Source organism: Bos taurus, chromosome 14 (genome assembly GCF_002263795.3).
Source record: "Bos taurus isolate L1 Dominette 01449 registration number 42190680 breed Hereford chromosome 14, ARS-UCD2.0, whole genome shotgun sequence".
In the NCBI taxonomy this organism is placed as follows: Eukaryota; Metazoa; Chordata; class Mammalia; order Artiodactyla; family Bovidae; genus Bos; species Bos taurus.
This window is the reverse complement of record NC_037341.1, coordinates 48,692,626-48,718,921: the sequence shown is the minus strand read 5'-3', so window position 1 is coordinate 48,718,921 and position 26,296 is coordinate 48,692,626. Positions and strand designations below refer to the sequence as shown.

Below are 26,296 nucleotides of genomic sequence, written 5' to 3'. Positions count from 1 at the left end.
TTCGAGGTAAGGCATGCACTATTCCCGTTTGTTATATTAGCAATAGCAGGGATATGAACACACAGACACACTTCTGTGTACACACACCAGCCGAGCCACAATTAAAACTGGTTGATGTGCTTTATTATTGAAGGACCTGCTCTGTTCATTTTACCGTGACTGCATAATCATCAGTTCTATATTATTTAATTTACACCTGATTTCATCAATGGACTTTTCTGTTTCAGCTTATTTAAACTGAGATATTTTTCACTCTAAATATACATACATTTCTAGTGGTGAAGTATTCTATACAGCCTTTATATAAATTAAAATAAATTATACCAAACTGATTACAATGTTCTTTTCTATCATAAATTCAAATCCACTGAATCAACCAAATGTAGTTGACTACGCTATGCAAACTAGGGCTTCCGAGGAGGCTCAGTGGTAAAGAATCCAACTGCCAATGCAAGAGATGCAGGTTCGATCCCTAGGTCAGGAAGATCCTCTGGAGGAGAAAATGGCAACCCACTCCAGTATTCCTGCCTGGAAAATCCCATGGACAGAGGAGTCTGGTGGGCTACTCTTCAGGATACCAAAGGTCAGACACAACTGAGCATGCACCCTATATAATCTAGTAAGTAAGATATATCAGAAGCTCAAAAAACTTTTAAGACAAAGTTTTTTTTAACTGTAAGGACTTATGAACATTCGACCAAGTGAGTATCTCTTGGGTGCCAAGCAGCTTGAGAGGTGCTGTACTGATATATTCATTTAAGGAGGGTGTGTGAATGCGGGTTTATGTATGTGTTTTCTTTTTATAAGGCATAAAACAAGGAGACCTTATTGTTGGCTTTTGTAGCATCTCCTGCTGCTAAAGACAGAACAGTAACTGTTAAATGAAGACAAATGTTTGTTTAATAAAGAAGAACAGAGGCAGTGTATCCTAAAAGGCATACTGGAAAGGTGCACAAACAACTCAGGATAGGAGGCATACATTCTTTAATTGTAAAAACCCTGTATGGCTCTCTAATTAAACAACCATGTGAAACACTTGCTACTCCACTGATATAATGTGTTAGAAGTTACAACTTGAAACAGAGTAACAAAATAAGTTTTGAGAGCTATTGCTCAACTCAGGCAAAATAGGTAGTCCTCTATGTAATCTGTAGATAACCATCACCTATTACTCTGCTAGGCACAGGATACACACTGGGAAATACAAGGCACATAGTCTTTGTCCACCTGGTGTTTAGAGTCTAGTCAGGAATGACAAGCTTCACATTAGACTATAAATAAATATGTGAGGACATAGAGTGATAAACGCTAAGAATGAAATGGATGGGGTGATACTGGGGTGGAAGGGCTCCTTAAGGATGCCAGGAAGGCCTTTCTGAGGGAAGCACATCAAAGAAATGATAGAAAAGAGCTATCCTTGGAGGAGAAGAAGGGAGGGGAAAGGGCAGTACATTCTAGCAAGTCTGAGATACTATAAGAGGCCACTGATGTTTGAGAGGAATAAGTAAGAGAAAGCTAATAATCAACAAGCTTGAGGATCATCTAGAGTTTTGTGGACCATGGCAAGGAGGTAGGTGTCTTCAGAGAAAGGGAAGCAAATGTAAGGCTATAAGCAGAGGGGTAGCTTAGTTAAATGTGTGCTCTAATAGCTTTGGGACTTTAATAGTTTCCGTATTGGATGACTTCATTCCAAGACCTGTCTGATGGCGGAGAATCCAAAACAACATTCTCATTTTAAGGAAGCAAAACTCAAACGTATTAAGACATGTAACAAAACATCCGCCAAAATTTGTTGAGAGCAATTAACTCAGTACATGATTATCTTCTTATCATTAAGAGCCTACATTTGGTTGAATCAATAAGGATAAAGTTTTACTTTTTCAGGAGGCTGTTTTCAATCTTTTTTCTCTTATTTTTCTTCATTAAGTAGCAAAAATAAAACAAGAAGATATACAATAAATGATAAATAATTTGATCATGAATTGACCATAAAAATATAATATTAAGATAAATTATTCTCAAGTGAAAAAAGCCAGCTGTTAAGGAGAACATATATATATGAATCTTGCCACCAAAATCAAAGCCAGAAAACTTGAAACAGAATTAAGATCACAAAGGAAAATAGGCAAGACCCAAAATCTCAGACTTAGAACATCTGGGAACCTCATTCAGAGAAACTTCCTACCACTAACTATATCTGCTTATCATCCAATGTAATATAAACTCCTAAACTCAAACTGTATCCCCAAATTGTTAGCTTAGCTTTACAAAGCTTGATCAGACAGATAAAAATGAATTATCAGAATGGTTAAAAGTCTAAATATACCCAGGAAATACCCTACTGAAGATATACCACATGATCTATTCAATCCGGAAAATTAAACATAAACAAAACCCACCATCAGGAAGCACATTCACAAGCTCTGATTGACCTACATCCCAAGACAGTTCTAATGAGCTCACTACCCACTCTGGCAAGTATGCTGATGGTTTCCCTGACATGGTGGAGTCTCTGCTTAAACTCTGTGATGAAATCCATGCCTATAAATTAAGACTATAAACGGCCACTGCTACTTCTACCAAATGACCAAAAAATTCCAAAGGACAAATGTTCCCAAGAATTACAGTGATGTTATTTCAAGAAATAAAGACAATTCATTTTAGGGCAACAAGGAGAAAGAGTCAAGAAACAGGAGAGGAAATAAAAGATTCTCCAGTACAACACAACAAAATTATTTTAAAACAGCAGACTCACAGTTCTTACTAGAGGAGCAATTTAGTCCACTTTAGAGGTGCTAGAACCAGAATGCCTAAATTTCGGTCTTGGCTCTGTATTTTACTCTATCTATATGCAACTTTGGATATTTACTGAACCAGCCTCAATTTCCTCACCTGTAAAATGAAAATATAATACCTCTGATATGAGTTAGTCAATATAAATCCTAAAATTAAATAAAGGGCAGCTTATACGTGAATCTGCCTTTCATACTCCATTCAAAGGAGCTGGAACTTTGTCTTTTTTTATTTTTTTTTTCATATTTAAACTTGATTTTATTTTATTTTTAAGCTTTACATAATTGTATTAGTTTTGCCAAATATCAAAATGAATCCGCCACAGGAACTTTGGTTTGGTATTGTACCAAATGGTAATTTGGTATCATTCTTTTCTATTCTCCCATGTACCTTAACCACAATAGACATCACTCTTAAAACTATGTTTATTTCCTAGAAGATTCTTTAAGACATTACCAGGTAGAATGTATTTTATGCCTTTTCAGCTTCACTTAGTGGTATTCAATGCCTCAAAGATGAGGCAGTTTAGCAGTTTACTCAATTGTCAAGTCTTACTCTTTTTTCAATAATAGTATGACTACTATTATCCATAATCTTAAACTTCTGAATAACAAAGATAAAAATGGCATTACCTGTGCTTTATTACAATCTTCAGAGGTAGGAATGCATTGTGAGTGTATTCAGTAAGGTGGTTTAAAACCATACTATATCTAGTAATATATCTCAGTAACTAAGATCATGTGCCATCAATATCTACTTTATACTGCAATCTAGAACCGTCCTTGAACCAACCTATTCCTTCACCAAATAAAGATGAACACACCTAACCTTTATCCAATATTTGACTGACATGTCCTCCTAAATATACAAAGAGTTCTGGGTGTGTCTCGTCTAGGCAATGTATTCATCGCAAAGTATCACACCAAAACAAGATGTCTGGGACTTCTAGGTTTTCTAGTTCCAATTTTCTGCCCCAACAGACAACTCTCTCATTTCTTACAGGTCTCAGCAAGAGCTGTTCTGATATGCCCTCAGAGGATCTCCTATTCTGAATGATCAAGGTAAAACCAAGACAGGGACTGGAGGACTGTCCGAATGCAACTGTATAACAAAGCAGGAAGAAGACAGAAACTGCAGAGATAAGTGCTCAGTGAGAACCGGGTGTTACGTTGAAAAGAAAAACACATATTAACAGGAAGGATATTAAAGCAAGGTGGCAATAACAAGCTTAACGCACACACCTTTCTTTTGAAGACTTCAAAGCACTCACCCATATGTGATCTCACATTCCACTGATGTATAAAGCCTATTTTACAGATAAGTAAAATGGAGAAACAGTGTCTTGTCCATTTCATCTACATTAATTCTAGAATACAAGGCTACTACCTTCCAGTACTCTTGCCTGGAAAATCCCATGGATGGAGGAGCCTGGTAGGCTACAGTTCATGGGGTGGCAAAGAGTTGGACACGACTGAGTGACTTTACTGCCACCTTTCAGACAGATGTTCTATTTTTCTATCTTCAGTTGCCTAAATTTTTAACTTTATATAAAAATTAATGAAATCACTGGCAATACTGACAATGAAAACATGGGGGGTAAAAAATGAAAACATGAGGGGAAGGGAAAGTTCTTCTAATGGACAGAAGTAAGACCAACTATAGCAATGTTTTGCAAAATGGGATGCATGCAGTGCTGCAACTGAAGAAGTTCCTTAGCTATACAGATTCCAGAGCCTCTGTGCTCTATGCTCAGTCATATCCAACTCTTTGTGACCCCACTGACTACAGTCCACCAGGATTCTCTCTCCATGGCAGTTTCCAGGCAAGAATACTGGAGTGGGTTGCCCTTTCCTCCTCCAGGGGATCATACCCATCCAGGGATTGAATCCAGGTCTCCAGCATCTCACAGATGCCTAAGTGAAGATCTCTGGGCATAACCTGATAATCTGAATTTTTAGCAGTCTTCAGGGGACACCCATGCAGAGCTAGTCACAAACTACATTAGTAGATATATCCTGCTTCTAAACAATGGAATGAACAGACTCAAGCCAGCCTCTGATTCTAATAAAGCACAGATAATGCCTTTACTCTCTCTGTTATTTGGAATCATAAGATTCTGAGTGTGACTACTATTAATGAAAAGAGAGCAAAGCTTGACAATTAAGCAGTAACTGCTAAAGCACTCCATCTTTCAGGCCATTGAACACCACTAGGTGAAGCAGAAAAGGAAATTGCTGCATAATACTCCAGAGAACTGAAAGAATTCTTTCTCTGTATAATATTCATCAAATAAATGATAGGAAATATAGTAAAAAAACAACATTATTTTCAAAAGTTGCTACATGAACTTTTCAATCACCTATGCTAACATCATTCTTAAGCCCAGTATTCTTTAGTGCTTAAACATTCAGAAAAATCACCTGGGAATCTCATTATAATTCAGGTTTTGATTTCGGGAGCCTGGGGTGGAACCCAATAGTCTCTGTTTCTTACAAAATCCCAGATGATGCTGACGCTTTTGGTTCCCAGACCTTACACCTTACATAGCAGGAGTCATGAAACCATGGTCAGAAATAAGTCAAGATGAGTCTTAGTTAGACTGGAATGAACTCACAGTATACATACTCAGTATCTGATAGAAGAACATTCCCAAATGAATTCTTTATGATGAGCAACATCATTTTCCCTCTTAAAGCACATACTCCCACCTCTGAGAGTCAACCCTAACAGCTTTATAAGCTCAAACTATAAACACGACATTGTCAAGCATAATCCCCAAACAGTAATTCATCTTCTTTATTTCACTGTTTGGGGCTCATCTTTCAGTATTCTTTAGTGCTAGGCCATTTATATATATTATCTGACAACAATCACACAAAGTATCTATTTCCATCCCTACTTCATAAAATAAGAATGTGAAGTACAGACAAGCCAATTCATAAAAGAATACGGAGGGCATGATACAGCGTTTTAGCTCATGTCCACAGTTACTCATATGTACATGGTAGACAGTAGAGGCAATATTACTAACTTATTCAGGAACTAGTTCCTGAAAGATTTGGGCATATTCTCTGACTTGTGTCACTCTCTCAATGATAACTGAAAAGACCTTCAACATACTGCTGTGTCCTCCCAAAAATAAAAAGATTTTTTTAATCCCTAGTATAAAAAACATTATTGAAGAGTAAAAGTTTAGTCATTGACAAACTACATTAGTTTGGACTCCGCTCTAACCTCCTTACATGCATTTCATTTTATCAGCGTTAATATAAAAACCTCTAAAAGATTCAGAGAATTTTCCCTTCATTTCTCAAGATCCACCTTAACTACCTTCTCATCCATAAAACTTCCCAAATGACTCAACCCAAGAGAAAACCTACCATCTTCTGAGCTATAATGAAACTTTGTCATCCTCTGAAGATTTTTTTCACATTGCTTTTTATTAAAATGGCCTTTGATTTAAGTGATGGCATAAAAAGATTTATTTCATCACTTAAAAAGCTCCCATTTAAAAAATAACCATGTGGGTCTTACTTTACAGTTACATTGTAATTGCCTGAAAATCAAGATCAAAGCCCACACATCCTTCCACCCCACCCAGAACATCCAGAGCGTTAATAAATATCTTATTTAATAACCAAAGGAATGAACCACCACAGCCCAGGGAACACTAGACTTAATACATAGAGTCATAACACAGCAGAGAAATATTAAGAAGTACAGAGACATTTTGCAGATGGCGTATTTTGAGTGGCCCACTGAATAAAGTCTTTATTATTTTAAAACTTCTAGAACTTCTATCTCTAGCTACATTAAGCAAAACTAATTTAAAAGACACTGCAAATATATTTGCATTCATTTAAATTCTATACTCTGCTGCCATCTGGATAGCAAACATTCTCTTCATGCTACCTGAAGAAAAAAGATATCATTCTGTAGATAGCCCTGCCATGGCTGTCAGATAAAACACAGGATGCCCAGTTAAATGTGAATTTCAGAAAATATGCAAATATTTTAGAGTAAGTATGTCCCATGCAATGTTTCTGATATACTTTCATAAAATCTCAATTTGTCCAATGTAAAGACAATGAAGACAATCAACTTTGATAAAAGAGATAATCATCTTTTGCCTCCAGAGAAAACTGGATCAAGCTGCATAAAAAAATCAAATCGTACTTGATTCAAGTGACTTAAATTTCTTTGAGAAAAAAAGATTTTTCCTTATCCTACTTGACAGAGTTTTCATGTGTTATAAAAAGCATTTATTTCAGATCCATTAATATTTCAGTGCCTTTTATTCTAGTAGAAGTGTTTCATTCATTAGTAGAGACTAAAAATTATTTTCATAATTCATAAAGAACTGAGGTTTTCTAAATCCTAGAAAAATCGGCTAAGAAGCTACTCTTTTGCTCTACTCTGATAATATCTGTATGTTTCCATTTTCATAATGAACAGCTCACAGTATTTGTGAAGTCAGCTCTAAGCAGCACTTTGTTTTTCTCCTTTCTCCTTTATTTTTGCCATCACTTAAAAGGTTCTCCTTTACCCAGTAACCTGTATTTCACTTTCAGTAGTTTTAAGCACAGTTTTTCTGCCTCAATGACTAAATGAACATCAAAGTAAATGAATAAAGTATAAATATTAATCCATTAAGACTTCAAGGTATTTTTTGGTAATTAAGTAAACAAATACTGACAAATAAATTGTCACAAAAATGGAGTAAATGAAGTGATTTAATTGAAATATAGTTCAGTAGATGTGACAACTAGTAAAATTAGTCATATTTTGTGTCATAAGTCTACAGGTGTGGCACTTGAGATAACCAGCACTGCTGAACGTCGGAATGAAAAGCATGTGAAGAGAGTATTTGAGGGACAAAAAGAAAAGGAATTACAGATGTGTAGGTGGATAACCAATCAACTTTTAAATGTTGAAAATTGAATATTCAGCCTTAGTCAAGTGCAAAGGGCAGTACATAATATATAATCTAATGAAAACTGAAATTCTGACTGAGTAAGATTCCATTCAACCTGCTCATCCTGTATTTCTTAAATGAAATGATCTGATGAGTATTTACTCATTTGGAGTAATTGGACCCTTTTTTTAGAAGAGTGTGGGGTGATTTCACCTTCACATGGTAGGAGAAAACACAACTAATGTCATATCTGAAAAAAATCTCAATTTATGATTCACTTTCAAAAATGAGATGTCCCTATCAAATGTTAGAAATAGGAAGATAAATCTTTCCATGAAATAGACAGTAAACAAGATGTGGGAAATCAATTATATAATATATATAATTTACACAATATGAAATGGAAATCATGATTAACACTTATCTTATTCCAAGACTCAATAATTGTTCTTGTATAAAGTCTGCAGGACTATCAAATTTGAAATTTCTAATAAATTATGTGTCCAAATAAAGGTAATACAGTTGTGGGTTATTTTCTTAATGAACTATATCATCCTGGGTAACTTTTTGTGCCACAATGGGAATTTTCAACTTGAATTATATTTCAAAGTCTTGCAGGCAACTGATTTATTACATACTGTTCAAAAGAACATGACACATAAAAGACACAAATGTAGATGTTACTATTATGGTACTCACCCTTTTGGAAACTGTACTAATGCACTCTGTACTTAGCTTTTTCAGATGTGTTGATAATTATGTGCTTATCATAAAATCTATTCTTCAGAACTAGCAGGGCACAGAGTTCATGCTCCTTCTCAGTGCTCTTTTAAGAGAGAAATTGTAGAGTAGCTACATTAATTTAATCAGCCACAGTATCCAATGCTATTTCCTTCAACCTGAGGTATATATATTTTATGTGTAAAATATTCACTGTTTAACAAATTTTAACTCTGAACAGACAGATATTTGTCATCACATATACTACCAAAAAATATGTACATTTTCCCACATTCTAGTTAAGTGGATAGATAATGACAATATCATTGATTTTCAAGTAGTTCCTTAATGATAAGGGAAGTTAACTATTTATTCACTTGTTTGTTGTATATGTATATGATGAGAACTGATGCCTCAGTTTTATTTTAAAATTTTATTGTATAATGTTAGTCACACATGTGTACACACACATTATATACACATTTATAAAGAGGTTTGGCAAAAAGTGAAAACTGGAACATAATTATAGAATCGTAAAATATGATTCATATATATATATTCTTCATATATAGAGAGATTCAGACTGACAGAGTCTATGTACACATATATATACAAAAAGAGGAAAAATATTATTTATGGAGGAAAAATAATATTTATGGTGCAGTTCAATGTATTATATAAATGTGATGCACATATACAGTGCAAACATATGTGAATATATGTGAATATATGTATATAGTTTTGTTTTGCTGGTTTTTGAACTCTGTAATGGTGTGAAGCTACAAATAGCTGCCTTTGATTTGTTTTTATTCAGTCAAAATTATAAAGACACCCATGTTGTACTCAGTTGTCATTTATTCAAATTCACTGTTGCATAATATTCCATGTATGAAAAATCTGCAATTCATGTAACTAATCTCTTATGAATTATGCAGTCTTTTCTTGTTTGTTTCAGTTTATTTTTGTTTTGGTTGTACTGCTCTTTAAAAAATTACTACTCTGAACATTTTTTCACTTGTTTACTAATGGTCCCAAACAAGAAGTTTCCTTCTGAGGGTTGAAATGATGTGATCTTTGGGAATATGAGCGTCTGATATTTCCAGAATCTGATAAATTCACTTTATAAAATCATCAATTCAGTCACTCAGTCATGTCTGACTCGTTGTGACCCCATGGACTGCAGCACACTGGGCTTCCCTGTCCATCACCAACTCCCAGAGTTTGCTCAAACTCATGTCCATTGAGTCAGTGACGTGATCCAATCACCTCATCCTCTATCATCCCCTTCTCCTCCTGTCTTCAATCTTTCCCAGCATCAGGGTCTTTTCCAATGAGTCAGTTCTTCACATCAGGTGGCCAAAGTATTGGAGCTTCAGCATCAGTCCTTCCAATGAATATTCAGGACTGATTTCCTTTAAGATGGACTGGTTGGATCTCCTTGCAGTCCAAGGGACTCTCAAGAGTCTTCTCCTACACCACAGTTGAAAAGCATCAATTCTTCGGCACTCAGCTTTCTTTATAGTCCAATTCTCACATTCATACATGACTACTGGAAAAATCATAGCTTTGACTAGACAGACCTTTGTTGGCAAAGTAATGTCTCTGCTTTTTAATATGCTGTCTATGTTGTCATAGCTTTTCTTCCAAGGAGCAAGTGTCTTTTAATTTCATGGCTGCAGCCACCAATCCAGTGATTTTGAGCCTAAGAAAATTAAGTCTCTCACGGTTTCCATTGTTTCCCCATATTCATTCTTCCCCATCTTCCCCATTGTTTCCCCACTTGATTGCCATGAAGTGATGGGACCAGATGCCATGATCTTAGTTTCATGATTGTTGAGTTTCAAGCCAGCTTTTTCACTCTCCTCTTTCATTTTCATCAAGAGGCTCTTCAGTTCCTCTTCGCTTTCTATCATAAGGGTGGTGTCACCTGCATATCTGAGGTTATTGATATTTCTCCCGGCAACCCTGATTCCAGCCTGTGCTTCATAAGTACTGGCAAATATTCTCTACTTTATCCATTTTTTTACCTGTTATATATTTTTTGTCTTAACATCTGTGTTTTCTGGAATAAATAAAATGACCTCATTTTTTTACTTTGGTTAATACCTGCCTTGTGTGATGTCATCTATCCTTATCTTCCTACTATGAAGGTCTAATTTAATTACACTGAATAGAAGGGTATGCTCTATATTATTTTTTTGAAATCTGATTTCTTTTTGGTTTAGTATGTGACAAGTTTTATAAGCATTTTATATCTTCTTGAAAAGCATAGGCATTCTCTAATTGCTGGGTGCAGATATCACGTATTTTAAGTAAATCAAGTTAAAAAAAAAAAAAGGGAGTTCCCTGGTAGCCTAGTGGTTAGGATTCTGGGCTTTCACCACCATGGCCCAGGTTCAACCCTGGTCAGGGAACTGAGATCCCAGAAGCCTCAGAGTGTGGCTAAAATAAATAAATACATAAAGTTTCTTAATTTGTTGCTCAAATATTTTACATTTTGAAAATTTTTCTGTTCACCTTTAATAAGGGAGGTTTCCTAAAATGTGCTACTGTGATTGTGGTTTGTCATATTTTCTCTGTAGTTCTTCATTACTTTTTGCTTTACATATATATTTTATATTCATGTTTTATATATCAGTAATTAATATATCTTTCTGATGAACTGAACCTCTTCTCATTGGTAATGACCTGTCCCACATATACTTTTTAAGAGTCTAAACTGTATGCGATTAATAAAGCTACCTCAAGTTTTATTTGGTTTGTATTTGCTCCTATAACTTGGTATATTTTATTCTTTCAAACTCTCAGCCTTACGCTTTAAGTGTGTAACCTATACAGAACTTTAGTTAAATATTCTTTTTTAATATGTCTGATAATATTTTTAAGGGGAAAGTTTAATCCCACAGGTTCAAGATTTTTGATATATGGACTTTTTTTTACCATCTTTTTAAAAAATTCTATTTGTCCACTTTTCCCCATGTATCCTCTTTTGCCATTAAATAAAGGTCGAATTTGACGGGTGTTCTCTATTTTGTCGTCCATTTTCCTCCTCCAGAGCTTTGGAAGTCATGTACTCATCTCCTACTCTTTCCTTGGTTGCTGTTATTTAGTTGTTAAGTCCTGTCCAACTATTTTATAACACGATGAACTACAGCCCACCAGGCTCCTCTGTCCATGGAATTCTCCAGGCAAGAATACTAGGGCAGGTTGCCATTTCCTTCTCCAGAGGATCTTCCCTACCCAAGGATCAAACCCACACAGCCTGCATTGGGAAGCAGATTCTTGACCTCTGAGCCACCAGGAAAGCCCACTCTTTCACTAGTTATCCCTAAAACTATTAAAATATGCATAACAAAGTTCTGACTAACTCCAGACAATTCAAGCACCTTAGAACACCCTACTTCTGATCAATCTCCCTGCAAATTAACATAATAGTGTTGCCCAATATCTCAGTCCATCCCTTTATAACTGCATAAATTAGGCATGCTATGGTTGTTAAATATAATTATTCACAGTTCCCTGGTCTTTGCTTACGTGAAAATATCTTTTCTCTTAGTTTTGGAAGATAGTTTTGACAAGTAGACAACACTAGGTAGACTTTTTTTTCCCCCTTCAAAACTGTGAACAATATTCTTCTCTCTTCTGGCTTCCACTATTGCTGATAAAAATCTGCTATTAACCAAAAACTGTTTTCTGAATAGTTGAGCTGTTGTTTCTCTTTAACTGCTCTAAGGAATCTCTCTGCCTTGGCATTATAATTTTTACTACAACAGTCTATGACTGAATTTATTTGCATACAGATAGTCCTCCACTTACGATGACTTGACTTACAATCTTTCAACCTTTTAGGATGGTGCAAAAGCCATAAGCATTCAGTACAAACTGTACTTTGCATTTTTAATTTGGATCTTTTCCTGGGGTGATGATACACAGGATATGTGATACAGTGGTGCTGGGCTCAGCGGGGTGCCCCAGCTCCCAGTCATCCATGTGATCATGAGAAGAAACAACCAATAAAGTTACAACCATTCTGTACCCAACCATTCTGTTTTTCACTTTCTATACAATAGTCAATGAATTACATAAAATATTCATCATTTCATTATAAAACAGGCTTTATAGCGGGCTTCCCAGGTGGTTCAGTGGTAAAGAATCCACCTGCCAATGTAGGCAACACAGGTTCAAACCCTGGGTTGGGAAGATCCCCAGGAGAAGGAAATGGCAACCCGCTCCAGTATTCTTCCATGGGAAATCCCATGGGCAGAGGAGCCTGGCGGGCTAGAGTCCATGGGGTTCCAAAGAGTCAGACACAATTTAGTGACTCAACAACAACAAAACCCATCAAAAGTCAAGAAAGATCTACATATCTATTTAGTATATGGTATCCTACTTTATATCTGTATTTATGTTTTTCATCAGTATTAAAAACTCTTCTGCCATTATCTCCACAAATACTGATTGCCTATCTTCCATTTGATATTATTTTCTTCTGGGACTCTAATTAGATTCATGTTAGAACATCTTGTATTTTCATATCTTAATAACCACCATTGATATTGTCCATCCCTTTCCCCTCCTGTAAAGTATTCTGGCTAATACCTCCAGATTGAACTTTCGATTAACTCATTTGCTCTCATTCATTTGCCAATCTGTTACTTCTCCTATCCATATGATTTAAACTTCAGTAATTATATTGTTCATTCAAAAATGCTTTTGTTTCTTTTTTTAATATTCCTGGCTATTTATAGTTTCATGTAGCTTGATCAATTTGTAAGTGTAACTTTCATTTATTTAAACATTCATTAATTATTATTTTCTCAATGAAAACTGTTGATCGGAAGTTTCTGGGTATATAAAGCTATTATTTGCATTTTCTACAGATTTCACATGTAGCAATTTATAGCCTTGCCGTATAGTGAACTGTTATAATGGGGAGCTCATATGAGTTTATCTTGGGCCATCCAAAACATGGAGGTGGAAACTGGAGTATCTTGCTAGAAACAAATTTTTGTTTACCTCTGACAGGACTCAAGAAGAAGGTAGTAATATGGAATCACGTTAGTCACCTTCATGATGCCAGCTCACAGTGAAACCCTTGAATTCAACACCCTCTCTCTGCCAGTGATTACAGGCTTAGTCTCAATATGACTGCAACATCAATGTCAGTATTTTCCCTCTGTGCAAACTTGCATTGCCCATTTGCTCTCCCCAGACTGGGTTTAACTCCCTTTTGGTGAAGGGGAGAAAAGAAAAATTTCAGAAACTTCTCCTAATTCATGGAAGTCTAACATGTCACTAGGAAGTATGTTTTATCTGGTATAGTTGTTTTGTAAGGATATATTCCTCCTATAACACCAAAAGCATTAAATTATAACACTGAAAATTGTGAAGAAGAAAATAAGTCAATTAGAGAATGGGCAGGCTGGTAATGAAATAATATATAATAAAAGAAATGGAGTATGAGAAACAAATTCAAAGAGCGGAACATAACAACTTTGTCATGATGTAAAGTATGGGAGATCATAAGTAAATATAAAACATAAAGAAAGGGGAATTGGTCAAATTTCACTTACTAACTGGATAATGTTGGAAGTTCAACTCAGGTTAAACCTGGTTCTTTGGGAAAAGGCCCATGGGATGAAATCCTCACTGGGGTTTTTCTCTGATAGCTTTAAATCAACTCTCTTGCTTCTCAGCTATAGTTATTTCAGTTACATCATTTTACACATTGTATAGCTTCCCATTTACGCTATCTTTTTACTACATCGTAAGTCTTGTATATAAAATACTCAAAAGTCTAGAATATTCCACAGTAATAACAGAATTATGGTAAAAGTTTCCCAACATGAATAATATGAATAAATAAAAATTTAACTAGAAACTGTCATGATGTGGTAAACTTGTCTCCTCTTATAGTATCTTCAAAATTGGCATTTGGGGAAAGTGCTTTGATAGCAGATAACATTTTCAACATTCATGTGACTCCTTCCTTTTATATCCCTGGAGCCTCCAATGTTCAACTTTCAGTAGAGGTTCTTTATACTTCTTTTTGTTTGTTTTTTCTCTCTTTATACTTCTTACTGAGCTGTGACTCCTGAAACTATGTCTCCAAGTTTAGAATATTTCTATAAGAACTCTGATTAGAGATAAACTACTCAGCACCCTAAAGGACCTAGGACCACACAAACTACATTAGGTTTTAAAAATAAGTGCAAGAGTATTATAATGTTTTAGAGATAAGGGGTGCTAATTTTGTTTTAATCTAATAAAATGCTGAGAGGTTGATTTACATTCAAAATATAGTATCATTTTGTGAGTCCTCAGAAGGGTTCCAAGACCATTCAATAATCAAAGATTAAACTAAAACTCACTATGGGATTTTTACTTATTCATAACTACTGTGAAGGCAAAATCTCACTGGGATTTCATCTATTTAAATACTCAGTGAGTTCCCATCACTCCGGTGGGCACTATGCTAAATTGTGCAGACACAACAGTGAACAAAACACAGACTAGTCTCTGGAGCTCACTTTCATTACTGAATATTAACTAAACTCAGGTTACTCAATAATATTTTTATTCATATTTTATTTCTTAGGAGATTTTCATCTGTTTAACCAAAACATGGAATCTCTATTTTTCCAGCCAAGTTTTCAAGCAGTGGCCTCACCTTCCTCAAAAAAAGTCACTCATTCAAGGGATCAGGTATCTACATATATCTGTGTGTGTGTTTGTGTGTATATTAGCTAATATCTTCATGATTTTAAAAAGCCTCCTTCTTCAAAAAAAAAAATGAGTTATCTAATTTTTGTATCGCTTAAGAAATGTATATGCACAGTATGTATACTAACAGGGCTGGGAAGAAAGCTAACGTCTGCCTGCTCCAGAAATAAATTAGCATGCAGCTAACATCAAAAGAGCCAAAAACACTCACTGCAAGTGTGAACACATATTTGATTGCAGGACTGTCTTTCCCAGGGCTGACCTTATAAATTAAACAGTGTAAATCTCAAGGAAGTGTTTTCTGAGCATTTAGATTCACTGTGAACATTAGGATGCCCTTCAAATTAACTTCTAACATTATTAGCCTATTGTTGGACATAAACTGCTTCATTACTGGTGACTGAGAAAACATACATACACCGGTACGAACACAGAACTTATAAAAGAATGGGAGGAACTATTCAAAATCTCAGGATGTGAACATATAAATAACTAGATTTTTAAACTAGGATATTGAATCTGCATATGGAAAAGCTCTTGAAAATAGTAAATAAAGCTCTTTACTTTGATGCTTAGAAGCACCATAACAAGAAAATACCCAATACTTGGGAAGTAATATCTGAATGCACTATACTACAAAGATTTTGTGGAACTAATTCCTACTTATAACCCAGTCTCAGTTTAAATGCCCCTTCCTAGCGGAGACATTTCCTCCTTTACCATATTGGGCTATATTGTCACTAAGCCAATGCAGTGGTCTCCACTTCCATCTTTTCTGAAACTCTTCACTCTTACAATGAGCTGCTGAGATCTTCCCTACTAAACCATAAGTTCCATAAGGGCACCATCTATGTTTATCTTCTTTTCCTTTTTACAATCAATGCCTTGGCAATATGCATATTTTTGGAGTAAGTTAGTTAAGGAATGAATACATAAATTAAATAAAGACATGAATTCTAAGTCATCTCTAGAAAGCATGAAAGGTTAATTGGAAAAGTTAATGTCTACAATGAGAACAGGATCAAAGGAGAAGGGAAACATAATATACCCTACATCTATTTAAGAATCCGAAACACTTAGCAGCTTTACTCATTCAGAGTGTAGAGAAACTCAATTCTCACCTTCAGACTACCGTCTGTATGCAAAACAAGGATGTTGCTTAATTTTTTTTAAGCTAGAAGAATGTCTGATTTCATTTGAAAAGCAAAATAAGCAATATGTTCTCAAGTGAATTGTTTCCCAGCTGGAATAGAGAATAGAACGTATTATGGTGGCATCTTTCATTTGGAAGCTGCTCCATGAAAAATCATGGGATATGGGGTCACACTTAGCAAGGGCAAATAAACAAATTGTGGTAAATCCATCAGCATTATCAGCATCATTGTGAATTTTAAAATATATTCAGTAGCTGGTATAAAACAGATATGAAACGTAAGTCTAAACAGTCTGAAATAAGTGACCCAATTAAAATCTAGGGTTATCATGTCCAGCAATATGAAATCTGCAGTTCTATGATTTTATAGAACACAATCTTGTTCTATAACTTCCCCTGGTCACCACAATCACTCCCTACAATTCTTGGGTCAGCCCTCTGGATAATTTCTATCATTTTCTCCTGACTATGTTGTCCCCCCCACCCATGGCTTACCTGTAGTGTCGGGAAATCTCTTCTTCCACCTGGGTAATGAAATCACATTTGGTACATGAGTGTTCTTTGCTTTCCTTGACAGCCGGCTGCCCGTCTGGTCCTTGCAGGTGACTGCCTTCTTGCTTGACATCCGATGCCTGGGACTCGTGCGCGCTCTCATAATGAAAGAGGAGCACATCCACGTCGGGGGTGGAGAACGAGCACTGGTGGCACTGGTGTTTGACTCTCGAGCTCCCGGCCGCCCCAGGAGACAAGTGCAAAAGCAAGAGCGCACAGTGGGAACAATTGCTTTTTCTACAAGCGAATGGATAAGTGATTTCTCCAAGGTGCTTTTCTGGGCTGCAAAGGCCTCTGGGACAGAATGGACAGTGTTTAATGGTACACTTATGAATGTTGTGGAGCTGTTGATAATGACGAAGAAGCGGCCCCACCACAATGACGTCGGGGCCATGGCTCTTGGAATATCGAAAGTCACAGAACTGACAGTTGTAGCTCGTGACCATGTTATCCTCTGCTCCCTTGCTGGAGAAGTCCTTCTTCTTCACCCCACTAGAGCCCTTGTCTGCCTTGGTCATTGGCTCCCCTTCTGCGCTTTTGGCTAGATCATTCTGATTAATGACAGAGCCCCTGGAAAGCTTATCATTCAATTCTGGATTAAGGCCGCCTGACTGCACTCCGCCATGCTGCTTGCCGTAATGTTCTAGCAGCTTCAGTGAGCTCGAGGACTCACAGCTGAAGCTACAAAACTTACACCAGTAGTAACTGGTGGCCTCTGTACCATTCTGTCTCGAGTCAAGGGGCTTGATGGGCACTGAGTAACCAACGGGTGAGTCATCTCCCGCCTTAACTGTGATCTTGTCCTGCCATTTGCCCAGGTCTCCAGCATCACCAGACCGGACTGCTGGGATGGATTTGTTAGAGTTTTTCTCTGAAGGTTTTGCACCCTCAGAGGAGGGGAGAGAAGCTTTTATTTTGTTCGGGTGAGTCTGCAGAAAATGTTGTTCTAGTTCTGTTGATGAGTTGCCCATGTAAGTGAAATTGCAGAATTTACAGCGGAAATACTTGGTGTTTCCTTGGCAATCTGGTGTCTTCCGGCCAATGCCAATGAATGTTCCACCTGAAGTGACCTGGCAGAGAAGACACGCATGTTACTTTAAAGGTATCATTAATTCAGTGTTCTCTGTAGGCGGGTGGAGGCGACACTGCCAGGTACTCTACATCAAAAAATACAATAGTGCTTCTGCTTATTATGAAATCACTTGAATAATTAGAGCCAAAGAAATTCACTCTTCATTACTCAATAGCCACTCTCTGAGAGGCTCATTATGCTAAACATTTTTGGCCAAAGTATCAGATGAAGGTAAGTAATAAAAGTACTATAACAAATTCAAAGGATTTAATAATATATACTTTTAAACAAAAGACTAAGAAGATGACTTTCAATTAAAGGTTTGAAGACTGCCTCCTTCAAATCCTGCAGAAGCATCCAAATCACGGGATTTCTTGTCACAAAGCTAAGGGTTGCTGTCAAAACCAGAGGCAATTGCTCAGAGATTACTCAATGCAGGCACCCTCCGAGGAAATCCTCTGTTCAGTTCCTACGGCAATGAGGCTGCAAAGATGAAGTCTATCTTTCGGGTAAAATAAAAGTGGTAAATGACCACACAAAACGGTTCATGGTTAAAGCCCAAGTACGCAGTTAGACTGAAAGTAAAATGAAATCTCTGGGCTTGAAATCTTGGTGAAGGAGGACTAAGGTAAGGAATTTAATAAAATGTTTCCCAATCTAGAACAAATAAAATGAAGAAAAGCTTCATGAGCCTTGTTTGATGAAGGCTCTGTCTCATAGCAAAGACTCAGTTGCTCTGATGAGCTGGTCATGGGGATAGTCAAGGACTAAAATAAAATAATTCCACCATAAAAATCACAACAGCTTGGTTTCCTATCCAAAATTAAAAAATTGTATAGGTGCTAGGGCAACCACAGCCTTCAAAGGGCATTTTATATAAAACTCTTCTCTGGGTACACCACATCAGGCAGCTCAACTGAGTGCCAGCACCCAGCAGTCAAAATTCATGGTTTGAAAGAGTTTTGACAGAACTGGTCCAAAGGGGGAAGAAATTTCCTTTTTTAACAATCAGGGGAATTTTTAAAAATTTTCCAGCAACCAGATGTAACAGATTAAGCACGTGGCATAATTGTGTTCTTCCTTCTTTCACAGCTGCTCAAAAATGACATGTGTGATCACTGCTCATATCCAATTCACTCCATGAGAAAAAGTCTCAAGCATCTCAAAATCATTTAAAAGACTCTACTTAACATGCAAATAATATTCCTTTAGCGCACTGAGAGACATGGCTGTACACTACTGTACAGGACCAAGACAGAAGTCCATTCGCCACTTAAAGAGGGATGTGACCTGGATAGAAAGACTTAACCTCTCTGGTCAACAGCTTCCTCCCTGGGGGCAACCTTTAAACTTACTTCCAATATTACAGTTTGAGAAAATGTGCATGAACACACCAAGGGCTCAACATTTACTGTACATTAAGATAATAAATTACAAAGGACTCCCACAGTCCTTCATCGAAGATGACAATGTTTCACTTTAGACAATGTCTAAATTTACCATGGCAAACCCCCAGATTGCAGTCTGTTGACAGCACAGCATCATCTAATCAGAAGGGCAAGACTGGGGGCACCCTCCCAGGCAACAATCTGACAATTAATCACTGGTGTAAAAGATGTCGAGGTCAGACCACACAAGATAAGTCTAATCACCACTCTAACTGGCATTTTAGAAATCAAAGCAAATAAAACTTGCAGTGAAATGTAATGCATAACACTGTAAAATTCCTCCATTTTCTAATTCACTAGAAATGAGAAGAACCTTGCTTTCAAAAACAAAATGAAACCTTTCAATGGCATGCCGCCTACTCAGGTACTTGGTTCAGGAACTTCAACTTGAATCAAAAGGCACAAATTCAGAATTATTCCCATCTTCTCTAATGTAGGCAAAGAAAGCCAGTGTACAAGCTCTAAAGACAGAAATATGCTTCTCTGAGCTACCATGTTTCTCAGAGTTACCGAGTTGCCCTAGCAGAAAATGTTTTGAACTATCGCTTGTAGAATAAGGATTCCTGAGAAACCACGACACATGATCACTGTTTCTTTGATTTTGCAATCTTCAAGCCTCATGTTTCATGTCCACACTGCAAGGGCTGAGCGAAGAGCTCATACAGTGTTAAGAAAGCCCCAAAAGTGAAGATTTTGAAATGAATTAAAATGACTATGAAGCATCAAAATATCTCTTTCAGTAGTTGACATCAACTTTAAGAGTCAGAAAATCCATGCTAAGAAAGACTACTATCCGGTCACAGGACATTTCATACCAAAAACTGCCAGTTAAACTTTTTGGTCTGGAATTAATTAAACTACTGTGAAAACTGTATTAAATGTTTTGAGTTGGTAGTGTCTATGTGTCTAAACAGCGTGCAGCTATGCTCTGTCGTTTCAGTCGGGTCAGACTCTTTGTGACCCTATGGACTATAGCCCGCCAGGCTCCTCTGTCCAGGGGATTCTCCAGGCAAAAATACTGAAATGGGTTGCCATGCCCTACTCCAGGGGATCGTCCCAATCCAGGGATCAAACCTGTGTCCCCTGCATGGCAGGTGGATTCTATATGCACTGAGCTACTGAGCGAACTCCATTATTTAGGACGCTTTTAATGGTTATATGCTTTATGCTAAAAACTGCCTTCATATTATTCACTGTCCTTCAAACAAGCAATAACAGAAGGATCTCATTTAATGAAAAGAACAATACTGACATATATGGATTATCTATTTGCCTTCCTGGTAAACAGCATTTAATCACATTAGTATTACATATTATTAAAAGTTAATACACTATTGGAATTATATATCCTATACATTATAAAAGTCAACTTCAGTAAACATAATTACTCAGTGTTCTATCTCTTTTCTCTTTCAAAAAGAAGGTTTTAAGGCTACATTTGTGGCCATTTTTATACATTATAACAGATGTGGCAAAATATGACTGACGTATATCATTTAACTGTCATTCGGAAGTAAAATACAATTTCTAATTTTAGGACACCATACTTAAGACTATCGACCATGTCCATTTAATTTCATGACTCACAAATGTTGACTTAAAACAATTCTTTTCTAGATTAAACCCAAATACACAGCAAGAACAGTTAATGCAAAATCAATGTTTTGCAGCAAAAGTTTATTTAATCTTATTGCCAGGAAACAGCACCTACACTTTCAGAGAATTATTTGCAACTTTCCAAGCGGTTGAACCCAGCCATTGTGATAGAAAAAAACTTATTCACTAGCTATGACTATACTTAAAAAGAGATCACAGCAGAATAAAGAGTATAAACTTCAATGTTTCTTATTTTGCTAACAGAACTCTAATAAAAATCCATTAATCTGGCAATGCCTTAGATACAGATATCCATATTTAAAAATTCCTTTTAACCTGCAAATTCTGTTTGGGCCAAAACTGACACCTAATCTCTGTAATAGACATCAGGTTACAGAAGTAAACAAACTAGACCACACCTCTGTTTTTAAATTACGTATATTGAGGGCTTCCCTGGAGGCTCAGTGGAAAAGAATCTGCTGGCCAACTCAGGAGACACAGGTGTGATCCCTGATCTGGGAAGCTCCCACATACCTTGGTGCAACTAAGCCTGGGCGCCACTGCTGAAGCCTGTATGCCCTAGAGACCCTGCCCAGAAACAGGAGACATCACTGCGATGAGAAGCGTGAGCACAACTAGAGTACTCCTGCTCACTGCAAATAGAGAAAAGCCAGTGCAGCAACAAAGGCTCAGCGTAGCCAAAACTAAATTAATTAATTAATTACTTAAAGTAAAAGCTCTTTTAAAAAAAATACTTATATTTTATGATAAAAATTTATGGAGAAAATATTGTATTCATTTGTGTTTATCTTTACTTGCATTTGTTTGCTCTCAAGGGAAGTCTCAAGTCAAATTCTGTGAAAAGACACATTATTTAACTTTCTGGAATCTCAGTTTCCTCATCTTTAAGAGTATAAAGAATACTGTACCCCTTGCCACTTTTTAGGATTATTATGAGGATCAAGTGATAGAATGCACTTGAAAGTTATTTGCAAAGTCTAGATCGGTCTAGAATTCTTTGAGCTGATGGGAATGTTCTGTAATTGTCTATCCTGTTGAACATGGCAGGCTCTAGCCACATGTGGTTATTAAGCACTTGAAACAAAGCTAGTGCAAATGAAGAACTGATTTTTTTTTTTATGTTTTAATGACTTTTTCATAAATTTAATTAACTGAAATTTAAATAGCCACATGTAGCTGGTGAATACCATGTCAGACAGCACACTCTATAGTACTATTCACGTGAATGAAACTATTATTTAATAAATTGAACTATCTCATGAATTTCTCTGGCCACTTGAAAAGACTAAACAGAGGGGGAAGTAGTAAAGTCAAACTCAAATACTTGTCACTGCTAGTATTCTTAACTGTAAACAGAAAAGCTCAATTCTGTTGTTACTAAGCTAATGCTTTCATTTACATTCCTTTTTGGACCGGACCGAATGAATGGTATCTCATTCATCTTTGGAAGTAAGCAGGAGCACGATACACTTTGGTTGAATGAATGAACTAGTTACTGGAGATATGAAATCTCCCACCTACTTGGGATATGGGGGCTATAGTAATTCACAGCCTTATTGTCATTAACTCAACGTGACAAATGGGCTTCTTCAAACAATGAGACAAATTGCATCTTTCACCCCAAAACAAACAGATTACAGAGTCATTCACTTGTGAATCAGAGTTATACAGAAACACCCAAGATACCTGTTAGGGGATGAAAAGGAACAGATTTTATTATAAGCTGTTTTTTACTGATGGAGGACTATGACACCTTTTTATTCTATTTTAACCTCAGTTCTAAAAACTCTTCCTTCCATGTAGTTTGTTCTACATCTTTCATTTATAATTTATCTGCATATGGCTTTTCACAAAACTTTCACTACAGAAGTTAAAAATATAAAAGGTTGGCTCTTTTTCAAGGTCTTTAACCTCAATTTAGTTTTTTCCTTCTAATAATATGGAACAAAAACTAGTAAGAATCGTATCTAAAAGAATATGTGAAAAGGAAGGATCTTTTAAAGCCTTGAAACTCTTAAAATGACACTTTAGTAAATGTACTTATTTTCAATGGAACAAAAAGAGTTGTTTGAACTAAATACAAACTCTTCCTCAGATGTGGTTCATTTTCAAGTACTGTAATTGATAGCAACAGAAACAATTAGGAGGGTACTAATTTAAAAGGACTTGAGGTTACTGGTTGATCATCAAAAAAGTAAATTCTTGACAAAAAAGTTAAGTTGTTAAAAAATCACTGTTCAAATACTAAACTCACAAATAATGTGAAGAAATGTGTCAGGGCCCATCGTGGCTGAAAATAACTAAATTCAGGATCAAAGTGCTAATCTGCATTGGGGGTGTTTCTGTATTGCACAGTGCTTCAAAAAAACACTGCAGAATTTAGAGTGCTTCAATGATGTATCTTTGATGGAAATTAAATATTCAAAATTTCAAAAACAAACATAATTAAATGGCAATCAGCTCAGTCTTGTGTTATCATATATCACATATATATATATATATATATGTAGCCAGAATAAATCCCATAAACAACCTTGTCATTTGGATTTACAAAAGCCAACTATTTGGGCAGGGGAGGTGGGGGGGAGTGGATCCATAACTTAAATTGGTAGAAGGGGCAAATATAAAGGTAAAATACTGCCCATTCTTAATTACCTACATTTTTATAATAAACTTTTTGGATTACAGTAATAAACAGTCTATCTCAAACTGGTTTTCTCATTTTACTCAGGATAACATCAATTTAATTTTCTATGGTTATTTGGTATTTGGAGAGATAGAAAACCAGTAAACCTTAAAGTCAGTCTCACTAATTTAGAAGATAATCTCTTAGGAGAAAATATGCAAAAGAAAACTGAAAATGCAGTGTAAGTGGATGATAAGGCTGAGTCCATTATCCATAACACTCCTCTCTTGCATCTGATTTGCCATCACTGCTGGCTCAGAATGGAGATAAATATTAATTGCGTGTTTGTTCTAAAGAGGGTCTTAATGGGAAATGAGAGCTGAATCACTGTGGAACATCCTTCCTTCAGGGAATGGTGACTCGTGGCATGCCTCCTACATGCCAAGCACTGAAAAGACTCAAAGAAATGACAAACTCCCAACAGTCTGCATTTCAGTGCAGAAAATTCCCAGCTAAATAAATGACAACAGTGGAATATGTACTTCTGCTAAGAGATGTACCACGTTCCATGATCACACAGAGGAAAAGCACCTAACTTACCCTGACTGGTCTGCAAAGGTTTCTGAAAGGAGGTGACAACTGAGCTGTGGACAGATGAGTTGGCATTTGGGGTGAGACTCAAAGGTGGTGATCTCAGAGAGGCTTTTCAGGTGCAGGAAACAAAATGAGTAAAACATAAACGAGGATGATACAGTGCAGGCTGCTCCCAGGAAACATGGAGGAATTTGGGGGGTGAGAGAATTTGGAAAAGTAATGTCTTGATGGAGAGTCTACATTGAATTATACAAGCATACTTAAAATAATGTTTAATAAAAATTTATGGAAAATTTAATTATGCAAGTATAATTTAAATAATCTAGTTTTTTAGACTCTACAAAACACAGGAAGACTGATAAGTGGAATTTTTAAAGAGTAAAGAAAGGAAGGAAGGGAGGGAGGGGAGAGGGAAGGGTATGAGAAGAGATGGAGGAAAGCAAGGACAGTGAAAGAGGAGGGAAAGAGGAAAAAGAACAGAAAGAAACAGGAAAAGGAGAGGAGAGAAGGAGGTAGGAGTTGAGAAGGGAAAAGAACAGAAGGAAACAGAAAGAGAAAGAAAATAAACAGAGAAACCATTAAGAATGTGCTAAGAAAACATTAAGGGTGGAGCCGGGGAAGGAATAAAGAAGAGAGACAGGACAAATCGTTCCATTGTTTGGTGAGATACAAATCAGGAAGACACCCAAGACAACTGACATTTCCAGCCTGACTTGAAAATAGGAACCTAGAAAAAAAGGAGAGGAACACAAAGTTGTTTCAGGAAAGCAGCTAACAACTTTACTTCTACACGTGTTGACTTTGAGATGCCAGATGGAATATTAAGGTGGAGCTATTGGAAAAGACTCTGATGCTGGGAGGGATTGGGGGCGGGAGGAGAAGGGGACGACAGAGGATGAGATGGCTGGATGGTATCACCGACTCGATGGACATGAGTTTGAGTGAACTCCGGGAGTCGGTGATGGACAGGACGGCCTGGCGTGCTGCGATTCATGGGGTCGCAGAGTCGGACATGACTGAGCAACTGAACTGAACTGAACTGACCTGACCTGTCCGTCAGCTGGAAGAACAGGTCTTAGAATAAGCTACTGTTTATTATAAGATTCCCAATATGTTACTGAACACATGAAAGAATGCATGTGCTCTTTGAAATCAACAGGTCATCTAAATATTAAAGGAGCAATGCTGGAGAAGTAGAATTCCTAAGTTCCTCACAGTAGCCCCAACTTACTTTGCTTTTAGGATCCAGACACTTCACACAGCTCTGACCACGTGATGGGGAATGACACGAATTAGACATGCTAAGGGCATTCTCTGCCTCCACACCCATTCCTATACTTACTTGTAGGCAAAGAATAAAACCTAATTACACAACTTTAAAAACATGGAAACTGGATCCATCTCCTTAACATTGAATCTTCATAGAAAAACCAACCTAAATTGTGCCTCATAACCAGAAGAGGGGAATACAACTCTGAGACCAACTATTAACTCATAAATTCCTAAAAATAAGTCCTTCAAACAAGGGGAATATGAAGTAAATCAAATACATGGACAAAGTGTCCCTAAAATATGGGGATAAAAGACCGCATCCTTAATTGATGAAATCAAAATTTGGCCCTTATGCACTCTATCAGAAGTATTTTCTGTGGCCAAAGTACCAGTGAAAAAAGTAATTGAAAAAAGACGTATCAGCAAAACTCATTATCTTTTCAATGATTTCAACTATAAGCTAGTAAGTTCAAATTAAAGCAGCATCACACTACAGAGACTGGATAAGAGACCATCACAAAGTCCCCAAATTCAGAGTCCCGCAAAATCAATGAAGTCCCCAAATTCAACGTGACTCAGAGAATATGTATCAAACAGCCCTCGTGTACCATCTTGTATCTCCTCCCTTGGCCTGTTTGCTTTTCTGGTTGGAGTAAACTCAGTCTTACAGTTGAGAAGGCCTTATATCTTAGTGGTTGTCAAGATAGTTTTCTGTAGCCTACTTACCCTGGTTTACATCTCACTGACCCACTTCCGCAACTCTGTGAACCTGGGCAGGTTACTCTCCTCTATGCTTACTCCCTCCTTTTCT

General features: G+C 36.7%; 1 protein-coding gene across 10 annotated transcripts in view; it reads right to left on the bottom strand.

Annotated features, from left to right (window-relative positions):
* The window catches only part of TRPS1 (transcriptional repressor GATA binding 1), a 279,304-nt gene that overhangs the window by 190,078 nt on the left and 62,930 nt on the right, over positions 1–26,296 (bottom strand). For all 10 annotated transcript variants that reach the window (XM_025001679.2, XM_025001678.2, XM_025001680.2 and 7 more), the window contains one exon: positions 16,800–17,926. In XM_025001679.2, coding sequence (XP_024857447.1) covers positions 16,800–17,926 — 1,127 coding nt within the window. The remainder of the gene's footprint in view (positions 1–16,799; positions 17,927–26,296) is intronic.